The sequence below is a fragment of the Narcine bancroftii genome, chromosome 2 (genome assembly GCF_036971445.1).
Source record: "Narcine bancroftii isolate sNarBan1 chromosome 2, sNarBan1.hap1, whole genome shotgun sequence".
Taxonomy (NCBI): Eukaryota; Metazoa; Chordata; class Chondrichthyes; order Torpediniformes; family Narcinidae; genus Narcine; species Narcine bancroftii.
In genome coordinates, this window is record NC_091470.1 from 188017734 (window position 1) to 188030337 (window position 12604).

At 47.9% G+C, this 12604-nt stretch overlaps 1 protein-coding gene across 4 annotated transcripts in view; it reads right to left on the reverse strand.

Moving 5' to 3' along the window:
- Nucleotides 1–12604, reverse strand: part of LOC138754797 (uncharacterized) — a 79318-nt gene that overhangs the window by 31893 nt on the left and 34821 nt on the right. For all 4 annotated transcript variants that reach the window (XM_069919620.1, XM_069919619.1, XM_069919617.1 and 1 more), the window contains 3 exons: nucleotides 7314–7382; nucleotides 2140–2197; nucleotides 871–988 (listed from right to left, as the gene is read on the reverse strand). In XM_069919620.1, the coding sequence (XP_069775721.1) occupies nucleotides 871–988; nucleotides 2140–2197; nucleotides 7314–7381 (244 nt within the window). In that variant the 5' untranslated portion in view covers nucleotide 7382. The remainder of the gene's footprint in view (nucleotides 1–870; nucleotides 989–2139; nucleotides 2198–7313; nucleotides 7383–12604) is intronic.

Consider the following 12604-nt stretch of genomic DNA (forward strand, 5'->3'; position numbering starts at 1 on the left):
ACAAGACTCGCACCACCAGGTTCAGGAACCCCTCCACCATCAGACTCCTCAACCACAAACTCAATCAGGGACTCGTTTAAAGACTTTTACTTTTGCACTTCATTTATTTTTTTTCCCTCTCTGCATTGCACAGTCAATTTGCTTACATATCCAGTAACATTTTTTTAAATGGCGATCCTGCCTCACCCACAGGAAGAAGAATCTCAGGGTTGTATGTGAAATCTGAGTCTGCTGCCTCAAGCTCGAGGGAGCAGGTTCCCACGCTCACTGTACGCAGCTCGGGGCTCATTCCCCTCCCTACGAACCTGTGAACTGACCCTCAGTACGATTAGTGGGGAAATACTCAAGGGGGCACGCCAGATGCAGGAACAAAGGGATAGGGAAAGGTACTGATGAGAATGGCTTGGCATCGTTTCTGGGCATGCCAGCCAGGTTAACGCCACACAGCGGCCCAGGTTCAAACCCGGTATGGTCTGTACATACCCCCCTCCCCCGCATGGGTTTTCTTGTGAAAGAATGTTAATGAATTAGGTGATAAAATACAGTAGTTGACTAAAAGATGGTGAAATATAATTGTCTTCTCTGTGCTGTAGTGAGATATAATGAACCCCACAATAATGTACTGTAAATACACCTTGAGTAAAAGACATTTCTCAGCCATCTATAAACACCACAAGGGAGCATGTTACGTAAAAAAAAGTAAGAAATCACAAGCTGTGTCAAACTCATGTGAGACTTGTAGGCTCGGGTCTGAGGCACGGTGCTCGAGAGAGTTTTAATACCACTTTGATGATGTGCACATGATCATTTGTTGAGGGGGGCGGTGGGGGGAGGAAGAGGACAGAAAATGTCCTGCATCCCCTTGCATACCTTCTGAGTTTAACCCTCTTGTGTACTTCATCAAGAGTTTTCTGTAGACTCTACGGCCCCCGCTTCGGGTGGTATTCACTCGTGTGGAAACCCAGACCGATGCGTTGTAACGACGGAACTGTTTACAGGGGACGATGGGGGTTATTGGGGGAGGGAGGAGGAACAGGAAATGAAGATTAGTTACTCTAGTGCATGAGGGAATCAACTGGAAGGTGGCTGTAGTTAATTGCATGTTATTCCCTCGCACACTCATCCCTCCCCACCCCAGCAGCTTCCCCTGTGCCCCCAGAAGGTGCAACCCTTACGCCCACACCTCATCTCTCACCACAGTCCGGGGCCCCAAGCAGGCCTTTCAAGTGAAGCCACACTTTACCTGTGTGTCCGCAAGGCTGATTTACCGCGTCCGCTGCTCCCTTGGTGGCCTTCTCTACATTGGAGAGACCGGGCGCAGACTGGGAGATCGCCTCACTCAGCACCTCCTCTCCGTCCACAACCACCAACCATTTCAATTCCAAGTCACGCTTCCCCACTCGCATGTCTGTCCATCACCTTGTGTACTATCCCACCCAGACCACCCGCAGAGTGGAGGAACAACAGCTTATTTTCCCTCTGGGCCCCCCTCCAGCCAGATGGCATGAACATCGACTTCTCTGCTTTCCACCTGTTCGCCTTTTCTTTCCCCTCGCCATTTCCTGTCTTTCTAGTTCTCCCTCCCTCCCCCACCCAGCCATCCTTCCTTCCCCTCATTGCTACCCCTTTCTCCACCTATATTCTCCTGCCTCGCCAATACACACCCCCCCTACTCTTCTGTTCAGACGCCTGCCCGCATCTTCTCGTACCTCGAGGAAGGGCTCAGGCCCGAAGGGTCAGTTATGGCTGCCATCAACACCCCTGCCCCTACCCTAGATTGTGGCTCAATGCCTGGACTGCATCCCTCCTGATCTACATTCATCCTCAAGGACAGGGCATTTTGTTGAATGCTCTCCACTGATTGCATCTTCTACCCAAGGTGCGACTGAAAGAATTAAACAGGCAGACGCTGAGGTTGAAGTAAAAATACAATGCTGGAAGAAACTAAGCTGGTCAAATGGTGTCCTCGAACAGAGCACCTGGCCATACTTGGTTCATACCTTGATGAAGGGCTCATGCCCGAAATGTTGATTATCTTTATCTCTGCTATATAAGGTTACCCTGTTTGACCTAATGGGTTTTTCCAGCATTGTGTCTTAACTGTGGCTGAAAGAGAATTGCTGTTAACAATACAATTACCTGGTGATACTCAGTTGTGCAAAGGACCTCGAACTTCAGGCATTCATCAGAGACAGATCTGGATAAAAACACAGCACAGGTAATTGCCAAATGCAGTTAAACAAGAAGCTCTGTGGACCAGTGGAACTGGAATTCACTGCCTGTGTGTTGTTCAGATGGCTGGCTCCTCCCTTGGCTCCACCGTCGCCTACCCCAATATAAACCGTGGTCTTCTCGCCTCACCTCACATTCACCTGAGGACTATTGTGTCGACTGGCCATTTGATTATGTGAGAGATGAGTAACACTGATCTAAAAGAAAAGTGAGGATTATGAGAGATGAGCAAAAACTGATATGAAAATATGAAGATGAGGAAACTAGTATAGATATATGTGCAATTAATAAAGCCAGTAAGAATAGGATAAGAATAGACAATAGAATGTAGGAAGTAAAGTTAGTCTGAATAAGATAAGGGTCTCCTAGCCTTTTAGACAGAATCAGCAAGTTCACCAGTATGAATAAGATAAGGATAGATAATAGATAATAGAATGTAGGAAGTAAAGTTAGTCTGAATAAGATAAGGGTCTTCTAGCCCTAGATAGAATTAGCAGGTTCTGCATATGTAATTAGTAAGCCCCCTAGACAGTATTAGCAAGTTCTACACATGAAGAGGTTGTAGCCCTGAGGGTCGGGAAGGTGTAAATTAGAACAAAGGCAGGTTTGTGAATAAGGACAATGAGGATAATGACATGATGAGACACCGACAGGATACCCCCTGGTCCTCCAAGTTCACAGAAACAGCACGTAGGCAGACAGGATTGCCTAATGCCAAACCTATCCAGGAGGCAGAAGAATGTAAGAGGAGGGTATTCCTATATGAAATGAACTGTATAAAAGTTGGATGAGCCCCAGTGTATGTGTGTATTCCCAGGGTAAGGGGAAAGCACCCAACTTTGCATTGTTGTATAATAAATGTTCTTTGTTCTCAATTTTTGTCTCGAGCAATTTCTGTGAAGGTACTTCTGTTTCTAACAAATGGGGGCTCGTCCGGGATCCCACTCCCTCCACTAACAGAGTGGCCGACGACGGGGGTAGGTGCACCCCAGCTGATTCAGCTGGACTCACGGACGAAGGGTGCCTGGTCAGTGGATGAAGCAAGTGATATCCGAGAAGAGGCATTGAGAACAAACAACGAGAGGCCGACTCCTATCTTTCCCCCCCCCCTCCTATGCCCTACCCTTCTGCACCTTCCCCTCCTCCCCCACAGCTAGAGAAAAGAGAAGAAAGTAGGGGTGGTATGATGACCTGTTCACAAAGTACTAGATTACCACCTCAATTGACAAGAGAGGGAGGAGACTTTGATACAAAACAGTGTGAGACCCTCTGGGAGGGAAGGGCAGAACCCTTTGATTCATTTCCCAGAGAGCAGGAATCTAGACATTATAAAGGAGAGGATAAGCTACTGGATCTCGGTAAGAGAAATTTTACTTACCTGTTAGTATGGGAGGTGTGAGTAGTAAGGAAGAGAGTCCTAAGTAAGGATGGGAGGATCAGATAACCAAGCAAAGTCCGTTAGGATTAATGTTATCTGATTGGGGTGCAGGGAGAACCCGTGGGAAAGACAAACTGACCATGGTCAGGTATTGCTATTTGGAATGGGTTAAAAGTCCGATAAAAGGGAGTTCAGTATATTGGCCAAAGCTCGGATCCGAGGATGACTAGATGTGTCAAGCATTGAACATCTGGCTCTATCAAAACCAAAGAGATAATCTTGAGAGCAGGGAATATGCAGCCTGCTGACTCAGGGGATCGTTTGATCAACTGGTTTTGAATGAAAAGGAATGCAAGGACAAGAAAAATAAGGAACCTTTTGTCCCTGAAACACAAGGATGGGATGTGTTACATTCCCTTCCTCCACCTTATGTTCCTCCTATGCCGGCTCCTATCTTTCCCCCCCCCTCCTATGCCCTACCCTTCTGCACCTTCCCCTCCTCCCCCACAGCTAGAGAAAAGAGAAGAAAGTAGGGGTGGTATGATGACCTGTTCACAAAGTACTAGATTACCACCTCAATTGACAAGAGAGGGAGGAGACTTTGATTCAAAACAGTGTGAGACCCTCTGGGAGGGAAGGGCAGAACCCTTTGATTCATTTCCCAGAGAGCAGGAATCTAGACATTATAAAGGAGAGGATAAGCCAGAAATTAAATGGATGAGACCTTTACGGGAAGTTCCGATGGGTCTCGGTTTTGTAAATGTGCCCCTGACTAGTACGGAGGTGTGAAATTTTAAGAGAGAGTGCCCAATGCAAGCCAGGGAGACGCGACCTTACGCACTGATGTGTTGGAATATAGGGGTTAATTAATCATAGAAAATATGTAGAAAATATGCTTATGTACTATTCAGTCTGTATACATGAATCCAGTACTAAGTAACAATTTAATATTTACCTCTTGGTGAAGGGAAAGAGTAATGTAAGTAAGGGGCAGCCACAGTATGTAGCAAAGTTGGCTGATTACAGTAGGTTTAGAATTGCCTGCTCCCAAAATACAAAAGCTCTACACCCCAGATAACTGCAGAGCAGGAAATTACGTGATAAATCTTATGCAAGAAATCTAGCAAAGAAAGCCAACTTTTGTTCTGTATGATAATGAAATCTAGCAAAGGAAGCCAACTTTTGTTCTGTATAAGGTTGAGCTATATAAACTGTAGAGACTGGACAGTAGAGGTCAGTCTTGGGGAATAGCTCCACTGTGCAGGTGACCTATGAACTAACGACTGAACCAGAGCTCTGTTAAGCTTTATTCTTGTGCTGTGTAATAAACTGATTCTCCTATCACTTCATTTAACAAACACGCTGGACTCAGATGACACATAGACTAAATTAAGGGTAGGGTAAAGCCAGAGTCCGACAGATGGAAGCAGATTATGAAAAGGGGGGGGGGGTCACAGTTATCAGTCAATACACACCGTGGGGCTGCACGGAGAACCATTGGTAAATTTAAGCATAGGACCCCACAGTGACAAGATGACCTTTTTAGTAGATTCTGGGGCAGCCCGGTCTAGTATTTTACAACCACCCGAGGGTGTTAAGATAGAGGGGACAGTGATAGTTTCGGGAGTAGGAGGAAGAGACTTTACAGTCTCTGTATTAAGAGATGTAAGAATACAAATGGGAGAAAAGGTAATAACAGAGGATATTTTACTAGTTCCCCAAGCTGGAGTTTGTTTGTTAGGACGAGATTTACAGGACCAATTGGCTATCGGCACCAGACCACAGGAATCGGGTATCGGGGTTCAATTGTATGTATTAAGCGAGGAAGATCGAGAACTAATAAATCCTGGAGTATGGGCAGGAAGAGGCAATAGAGGAATGTTAGATATTCCTCCCCTGCAAGTTACTTTAAAAGATTCTGAACAAGTAATTAGGCGAAAGCAGTATCCAATTCCGATGGCTGGCCGAAAGGGGCTGCAGCCAGTAATTGACCAGTTGGTGAAAGATGGTATACTCGAACCTTGTATGTCACCTTTTAATACCCCAATTTTACCTGTCCAAAAACCAGACGGTACCTATCGATTAGTGCAGGACTTGAGGGAGCTGAACAAAATTATTCTCACCCGTCACCCAGTTGTGAGAGGTTGGACAAAAGGGGCAGAGGTATGAAGGGGGTGGCTGGAGGGAGGGGTCAAAAAGGGCAGGAAGAAGGACCAGGTAGGAGCTGGACCTGAAGAGTGGGGTCAAAGAGGGTCTATGGATGAATGGTGGTCAGAGTGAGATCAGAGGGTGTCTATGGATGAGGGGTGGTATGTGTGGGGGATCGGGGTGGGCTATGGATGGAATGAGGTCTATATATGGGATCAGAAGTGGGATGGTGAGGGTGGTCTGTGTATGGGATTGGAGTGGGGGGCTATGGATGAGGGATGGTCTGTGTGGGGGATTGGGGAGCTATGGATGAGGGGTGGTCTATATGTGGGATTGGAAGGGGTCTATAGATGAGGGGTGGTCTGTGTATGGGATTGGAGAGGGGGGCTATGGATGAGGGATGGTCCGTGTTGGGGATTGGGGAGCTATGGATGAGGGGTGGTCTATATGTGGGATCGGAGGGGTCTATGGATGAGGGGTGGTCTGTGTTGAGGATTGGAGAGGGGGGCTATGAATGAGGGGCGGTCTATATGAGGGATTGGAGGGTGTCTATGGATGAGGGGTGGTCAGTGTGGGGGATGGGGTGGTCTATGGATGGAGTGTCCATGCAGGATTGGAAGGGAGCTATGGATGAGGCAGGGTCTGTGTGTGGATCAGAGGGGGATATGGATAAGGGATGGCCTGTGTGTGAGATTGGAGGGTGCTATGGATGAGTGATGGTCCGTGTGGAATTGGAGGGGGGATAGTGAGGGGTGGGTTTGTGTGTGGGATTGGAGGGGTGATGATGAGGGGTGGTCTGTGTGTGGGATTGGAGGGGGGATGGTCAGGGGTGGTCTGTGAGTAGGATTGGAGGTGGGCTATGAATGGGTGGTCTGTGTGGAGAACAGGGGGTGAGCTATGGATAGAGTGAGGTCTATGTGCAGGATTAGGGGGACTATGGATGAAGGGTGGTCTGTGTGGAATCGGAGTGGGGCTATGGATGAGGGCTGGTCTGTGTGCAAGATTGGAGGGGGGATGGATGAGGAGTGGTCTGTGAGCGGGATTGGAGGGAGGGCTATAGATGAGGGGTGGTCTATGTATGGGATCCGAGGGATGGTTGAGATGTGGTCTGTATGTGGGATCAGAGTGGGGCTATCGATGAGGGGTGGTCTGTGTAGGGGATTGGACAGAGGCTATGGATGAGGGGTGGTGTGTGTGGGGATGATTGGAGGGAGGGCTATAGATGAGGGGTGGTCTGTGTGGGGGATTGGACGGAGGCTACGGATTAGGGGTGGTGTGTGTGTGTGTGTGTGTGTGTGTGTGTGTGTGTGTGTGTGTGTGTGTGTGTGTGTGTGTGTGTGTGATCAGATGAGACAAGGTCTCTTTGTGGGCCTGAGGGACGGGACTGGGCGACCAGGAAGGGTTGTGGAACTGGGCTCAGGTCAGACATGGTAGCCGTTTCCCAGCATTTCCTGCTTCTGCTTCCTTTGGGAGTGTAAGCCGCCGAGAAGCAGCTCAGACCAGGAGGACCTTGGCGACTGAAGGGCATCGGCCGGGACATCGACAGGCACCTTACCTTAGGGACAAGCCTCCGTCAATGAGCAGCAAGGAAAACAGGATCAGTACCAGAGGCAGCATGGTCATCCTGTGGGAGAAGCAATTGGTCAGAGTCACTCTTGGGGCACGGGGCTGCAGGCCTTTTCAAATTGCCCTTGTAAAATGTAGTCAACTGGGAAATTTACTAGGTTGAAGACCTAGGACGATTTGAAAGGGCTGAACTGGGCAAGCCCAGTCAAAATCCAGCTGGGATACCTTGGAGGTGGTCAGGAAATGCAGTTAAATTTACCTCCTCTGCCTATTTGAAAGGGGAACTAGCTGACCTGGTTACTCTGGAACTTTAAACAGAAGGGACACAGAACAGGGGTTTCCCAGTGGCTGCGGGACACGTCACTCACCGTGTCATCGCAGGGGTGGGATCCCCCTTAAATTGCTGGGTTGGCGATTTAACAGGTAGGTTAGGCTGCTATTTGAAAGGCGCAGGAGGCACCTATGACCCAGTCATCTCACCTAGGACACAGGAGGGCTATCTGGTTGCTGCAATTTGAAAGCGCCTACAGTGGACAGCACGGAACTGTCCTTCAAGTCAAGTTTATTGTCTTCTGATTGCACAAGAACCACCCGATGAAACAGTGTTCTCCAGTCCTCAGTCAACACGCAGACACACAACCAGACATAACACACGAATATAGAGACAATGCTTGTGCAGGACAAGTATTCATATTGCCAAATAAATATATAAATATTGTCTTGTAATTAAGAGAGTCTCGGATGGCTAGTGTGAGCAGTTCCTTTGGTTGTTCAGCATTCTCACTGTTGCGAATGGGCACTGTGTCAATGCTATCCATCAGCACTAATCCTGTTCACCAGCACCTGGTCCACTGCCTTCAATGTTTCAGTAATAAAACACGAAAAGTCTGCAGACACCGTGGTTGAAGTAAAAACACAATGCTGCAGAAACTCAGCACATTACACAGGACAAACCTGCCTGCATTTTGTTCACACCTGAGGAACTATTCAACACAAAGATCTAGATACAGACAGATAGACAGACAGGAGAGACAAAGAGAGACATACAGAAGGGGAGAAGGGTAGGTCAGAGAGAGAGCTGTGGAAGGGGGGAGTGGGGGAAGAGAGAGAGTTTGAATGGGTCTGTATGTGTCAATGAGAGATTGAGATCAAAACATAAAAAGATAGAATGAAGGAGAGTCAGAAAGAGAGGGCTAGACGAAGACAGAGAAAGAAGGGGAGAGAGAGAAGTTAAAGACAGGCAGAGAGCCACAGAAAGCTGAGTGAATAGAGGAGCAGAGCAAAGAGGGAGCAAAGTTGGCCATTCGGCCCATCCAGCCTGCTCTCCCATTCAGTCATATCCTGGGTGGCCTTTTGTCTCACCATCATTTTACCACTCCGTCCCCTGCTCCTTGATTTCCTGAATGCGCAGAAGTCTACCAAACTCCATTCAAATGAACTCAGTTGTTGAACCTCCACAGACCTCCAAATGGATAATTCCAAACATTCCCACTCTTTCCCTTTGGGTGTCCAGTCTGGCAAGGCCCCCAGCTCCACCAGTCTCACCATACCAGAGAGATTTCCTTGGTTCACCCACTGCCCTCCCCACCTTCTCTGAGACCGGGGATGAGGGATAGGGAACAAGAGCAGAAGGTAAAGGAGAAAGAAATGGAGGAAGAAAAGGGTGAGAAAGTAGATAGAGAGGGGGAGGAAGAGATGTAAGGGGGACGGTGGCATGGTTGGTGTAGCGGTTAGCACAACGCCTTTACAGCGCCAATGATCAGGACCAGACTGGGCTTCGAATTCCGTGAGGAATTTATATGATCTTTCGGTGTCTGCATGGATTTTTCCATGGTGGTTCCAGTAAATTGGGCGGCTGAAATGGCCTGTTACCGTGCTGCATGTCTAAATTTAAAAGAGGGGGAAAGAAAGGTGGAGAGGGAGAGAGAAGGGGGAAGAAAGAGGTGAGTGGGAAGAGAGGAAGAGGTGAGGGGGAAAGAGAGGAAAAACATGAGGTGGGTTTAAGAAAGGGGTCGAGAGAGAGAGAGAAAGGTAGAGAATATTCCCGACCTTATACTGGAGTTGAGCTACAAGCACTGGGAATGGAGAGAGCCTTACCTTCTGTTGATGAGCAGTGCCAGAACTGTGCCTGCCCAACTCAGTCTTGAGCCTTTATAAAGGGAAAGTTGGCACAGGTTGTGGTTCATCGCCAAAACATGCAATGTATTTTGAGGACGATGAATGACTCTACCTCATGTTAAGCCATCTGATGGAGCGATCACGTTGTGCAAGCTCATTAATCCCCACAAAGGACAACGCCTTGTGTGGTGTGAAATGTTCAGGCAGGCAAGGTATCTGCAGACTCCTTTCTGCACTGCACACATCTTCCCAGTTGAGGTCTAACAAGTAAACAAAGGCAGAAGGGGCTTCTGTTGACTCAATGGGTGTGGGTTTTGACCCTGTCCATCTGTCTGGGGTTGCATCAGACCTGAACCTGTTCTATACTGGAAGCAAATCAAGTTTATTGTCATTTGATTGTACAAGTACAACCCAATGAAACAGCATTCAGTGCAAAACACACAGCCAGACATAGCACGCGTACAAACAAACAATACATATTCAGGACAAGTATTCATAAATGCACAGAAATGAATATTGTTTTGTGATTATGAGAGTCTCGAAGGGTCAGTGTGAGCAGTTCCTTTGGTCGTTCAACATTCTCACTGCCCGTGGGAAGAAGCTGCTCCTCAGCTTGGTGGTGCTGGCCCTGATACTCCTGTATCTCTTTCCCAACAGGAGTAGCTGAAAGACACTGGGTGGAAGGAATCCTCGATGATTTTGCGTGCCCTCTTCAGACAACAAACCCGGTAGATCACTTTGATGGGGGGTGAGGGGTGGAGGGAGAGGGAGACTCCAGTCATCCCCTCTTGTGGTCCTGTGGATTGACCTCCGATCCATTTCTCTGCAGCAGCCTTCCCCACACTGTGCTGCAGTCGGCCAGGTCGTTCACAGTAGAGCTCCTGTAGAAGGCTGACATAATGGTGGCCGGTAGCCCTGCCCACTTCAGTCTTCTCAGTAAGTGCAGTCGCTGTTGCACCTTCCTGACAAGTGAGGAGAGGTATCCTCTTTGGTCACAGAGGACTGGAGAGTAGCTAGTGTTGTTCTTCTGTTTAAGAAGGTCCACATGGACAATCAGGATATTATAGGCCGTTCAGCCTTACATCAGAGTTTTAAGAATTAATAGCGGCATCACTTAGGAACAGGACATACTCACATTTGGAACTGCATAGACTAATTAGGAACAGTCAGCATGACTTCGTGTGGGGGAGGTCATGTCTTATAAACTTGACTGAACATTTTGAGGTGACAAAGATGATCGATCAGTAAATGTTGGTCCACATGGATTTTAGAAAAACATTAGTGGTAGATGCCTCATGATAAGTTGATCCAGAGGATAAGGGCACATGGTGATTGGGTAGATCGGACTCAGCTTTGGCTTGGCTGCTGAAAGATGCTGTGTGTGGGGAGGAAGAGGTCCTCAGTGATTTTGCGCACCCTCTTCAGAAAACGATCTTGGTAGATCATGTCGAGGTGGGGGGGTGGGGGCGGTGGCAGGGAGACTCCAGTGATCCTCTCCACCATTCTTATGATTCTGTGGATTGACCTCAGATCCATTTCTCTGCAGCAACCATACTGCACTGTGATGCAGCCGGCCAGGTCGCTCTCACTAGATACAGCATAGATCCAGTCTGTCAAATCTACTGGAGGCCATAATGAGCACGGTGCATAGATGGAATCAGGCGGATGTTATGAACTCGCATTTACAGAAGGCATTTAATAAGGTGCCACGTTAAAAGCATGTATAGTATAGGGAGCATGGAGTTGGGATAAATATTTCTTTTAAATTCAGACATACAGCACCGCTACCCAACTTACCCCCATTTAGCCTACAGCCCTGGTAAGTTTTGAACCATGGGAGAGAACCGGAGCTCCCGGAGAAAACACATGTAGACACGGGGAAGAACGTACAATCTTCTTACAGACAGCGTGGGATTCGAATCTCGGTCCAGTCCCGATTGCTGGAGCTGTAAAGGCGTTGTGCTAACCGCTGCACCAGGGGTCTCCAAAGTGGTCGAAATCAACCCCTGAGAGGAGGGGGGGGGTCGATGGGACTATCCTAGGGATCAATAAATACCAGGGGGTTGAAAGGGGTCAATTGAACTTTTGCGGTGGAAAGCTGAGGTGGATCAATGGAAAATAGCGCCAATAGCAGAGGTGGCCAACCTCTCACGAGGGTGGGCCTTGGTGGCCGTCATGTTGTACTTGGCTTTGGCCTTTGAATAAGTTGAGAGCGAACGGGAGGACGGACTGAGCATAGAAGCATGATGTTTGTGCTCTTTGTAGGTTTGGCAGCTCCCCCCGCCAGCTACTATCCCTGCCAGCTACTATCCCCACCCCCCTCCGTCCAGCACTAGGGGTCGATGAGGAATCAAGCATTCCATGAAGGGGGAGATGGTCTAAAAAGTTTGGGGATCCCTGCACTACACCAACCATGCCACCCATGTATTGCATTGCATTGGCATGAATAGAGGGTCAGTTAACCAATAGAAGCAGGTGTCAGTAGTGGGCTAGCAACTGGTCGTGGAGCCATACAGCAGGGAAATGGGCCATTGAGCCCCAACCTGCCTACACCGATCAAACTGTCCCACTTGCAGTAGTTCCACCTGCCTGAATTTGGCCCATAATGCTCAAAATCCATCCTATCCATGTATCCATCTTTAAACCTGCCTCAATCACCTCCTCTGGCATACACCCAGAATCCCTTGTGCAAAAAAAGTTACACTCCTTTGAATTTTGGAAGGACAAACCAAGGTAGGACACACGTAGAGAATGGTTGTGTACTGAAGAGTATGGTAGAACAGAGGGATCTGGGAATACAGATACATAATTCCCTAAAAGTGATGTCACAGGTAGATAGGATTGTAAAGAGAGTTTTTGGCATTTTGGCCTTCATAAATCAAAGTATTGAGTACAGGAGTTGGGATGTTATGGTGAGGTTGTATAAGACACTGGTAAGGCCAAATTTGGAGTATTGTGTGCAGTCCTGGTCGCCTAACTACAGGAAGGATATCAGTAAGATTGAAAGAGTGCAGAGAAGATTTACTAGCATGTTGCCAGGTCTTCAGGAGTTAAGTTACAGGGAAAGATTAAACAAGTTAGGACTTTATTCCTTGAAGTGTAGAAGAATGAGGGGAGATTTGATGAAGTTTACAAAATTATGAGGGGTATATAGACAGCATA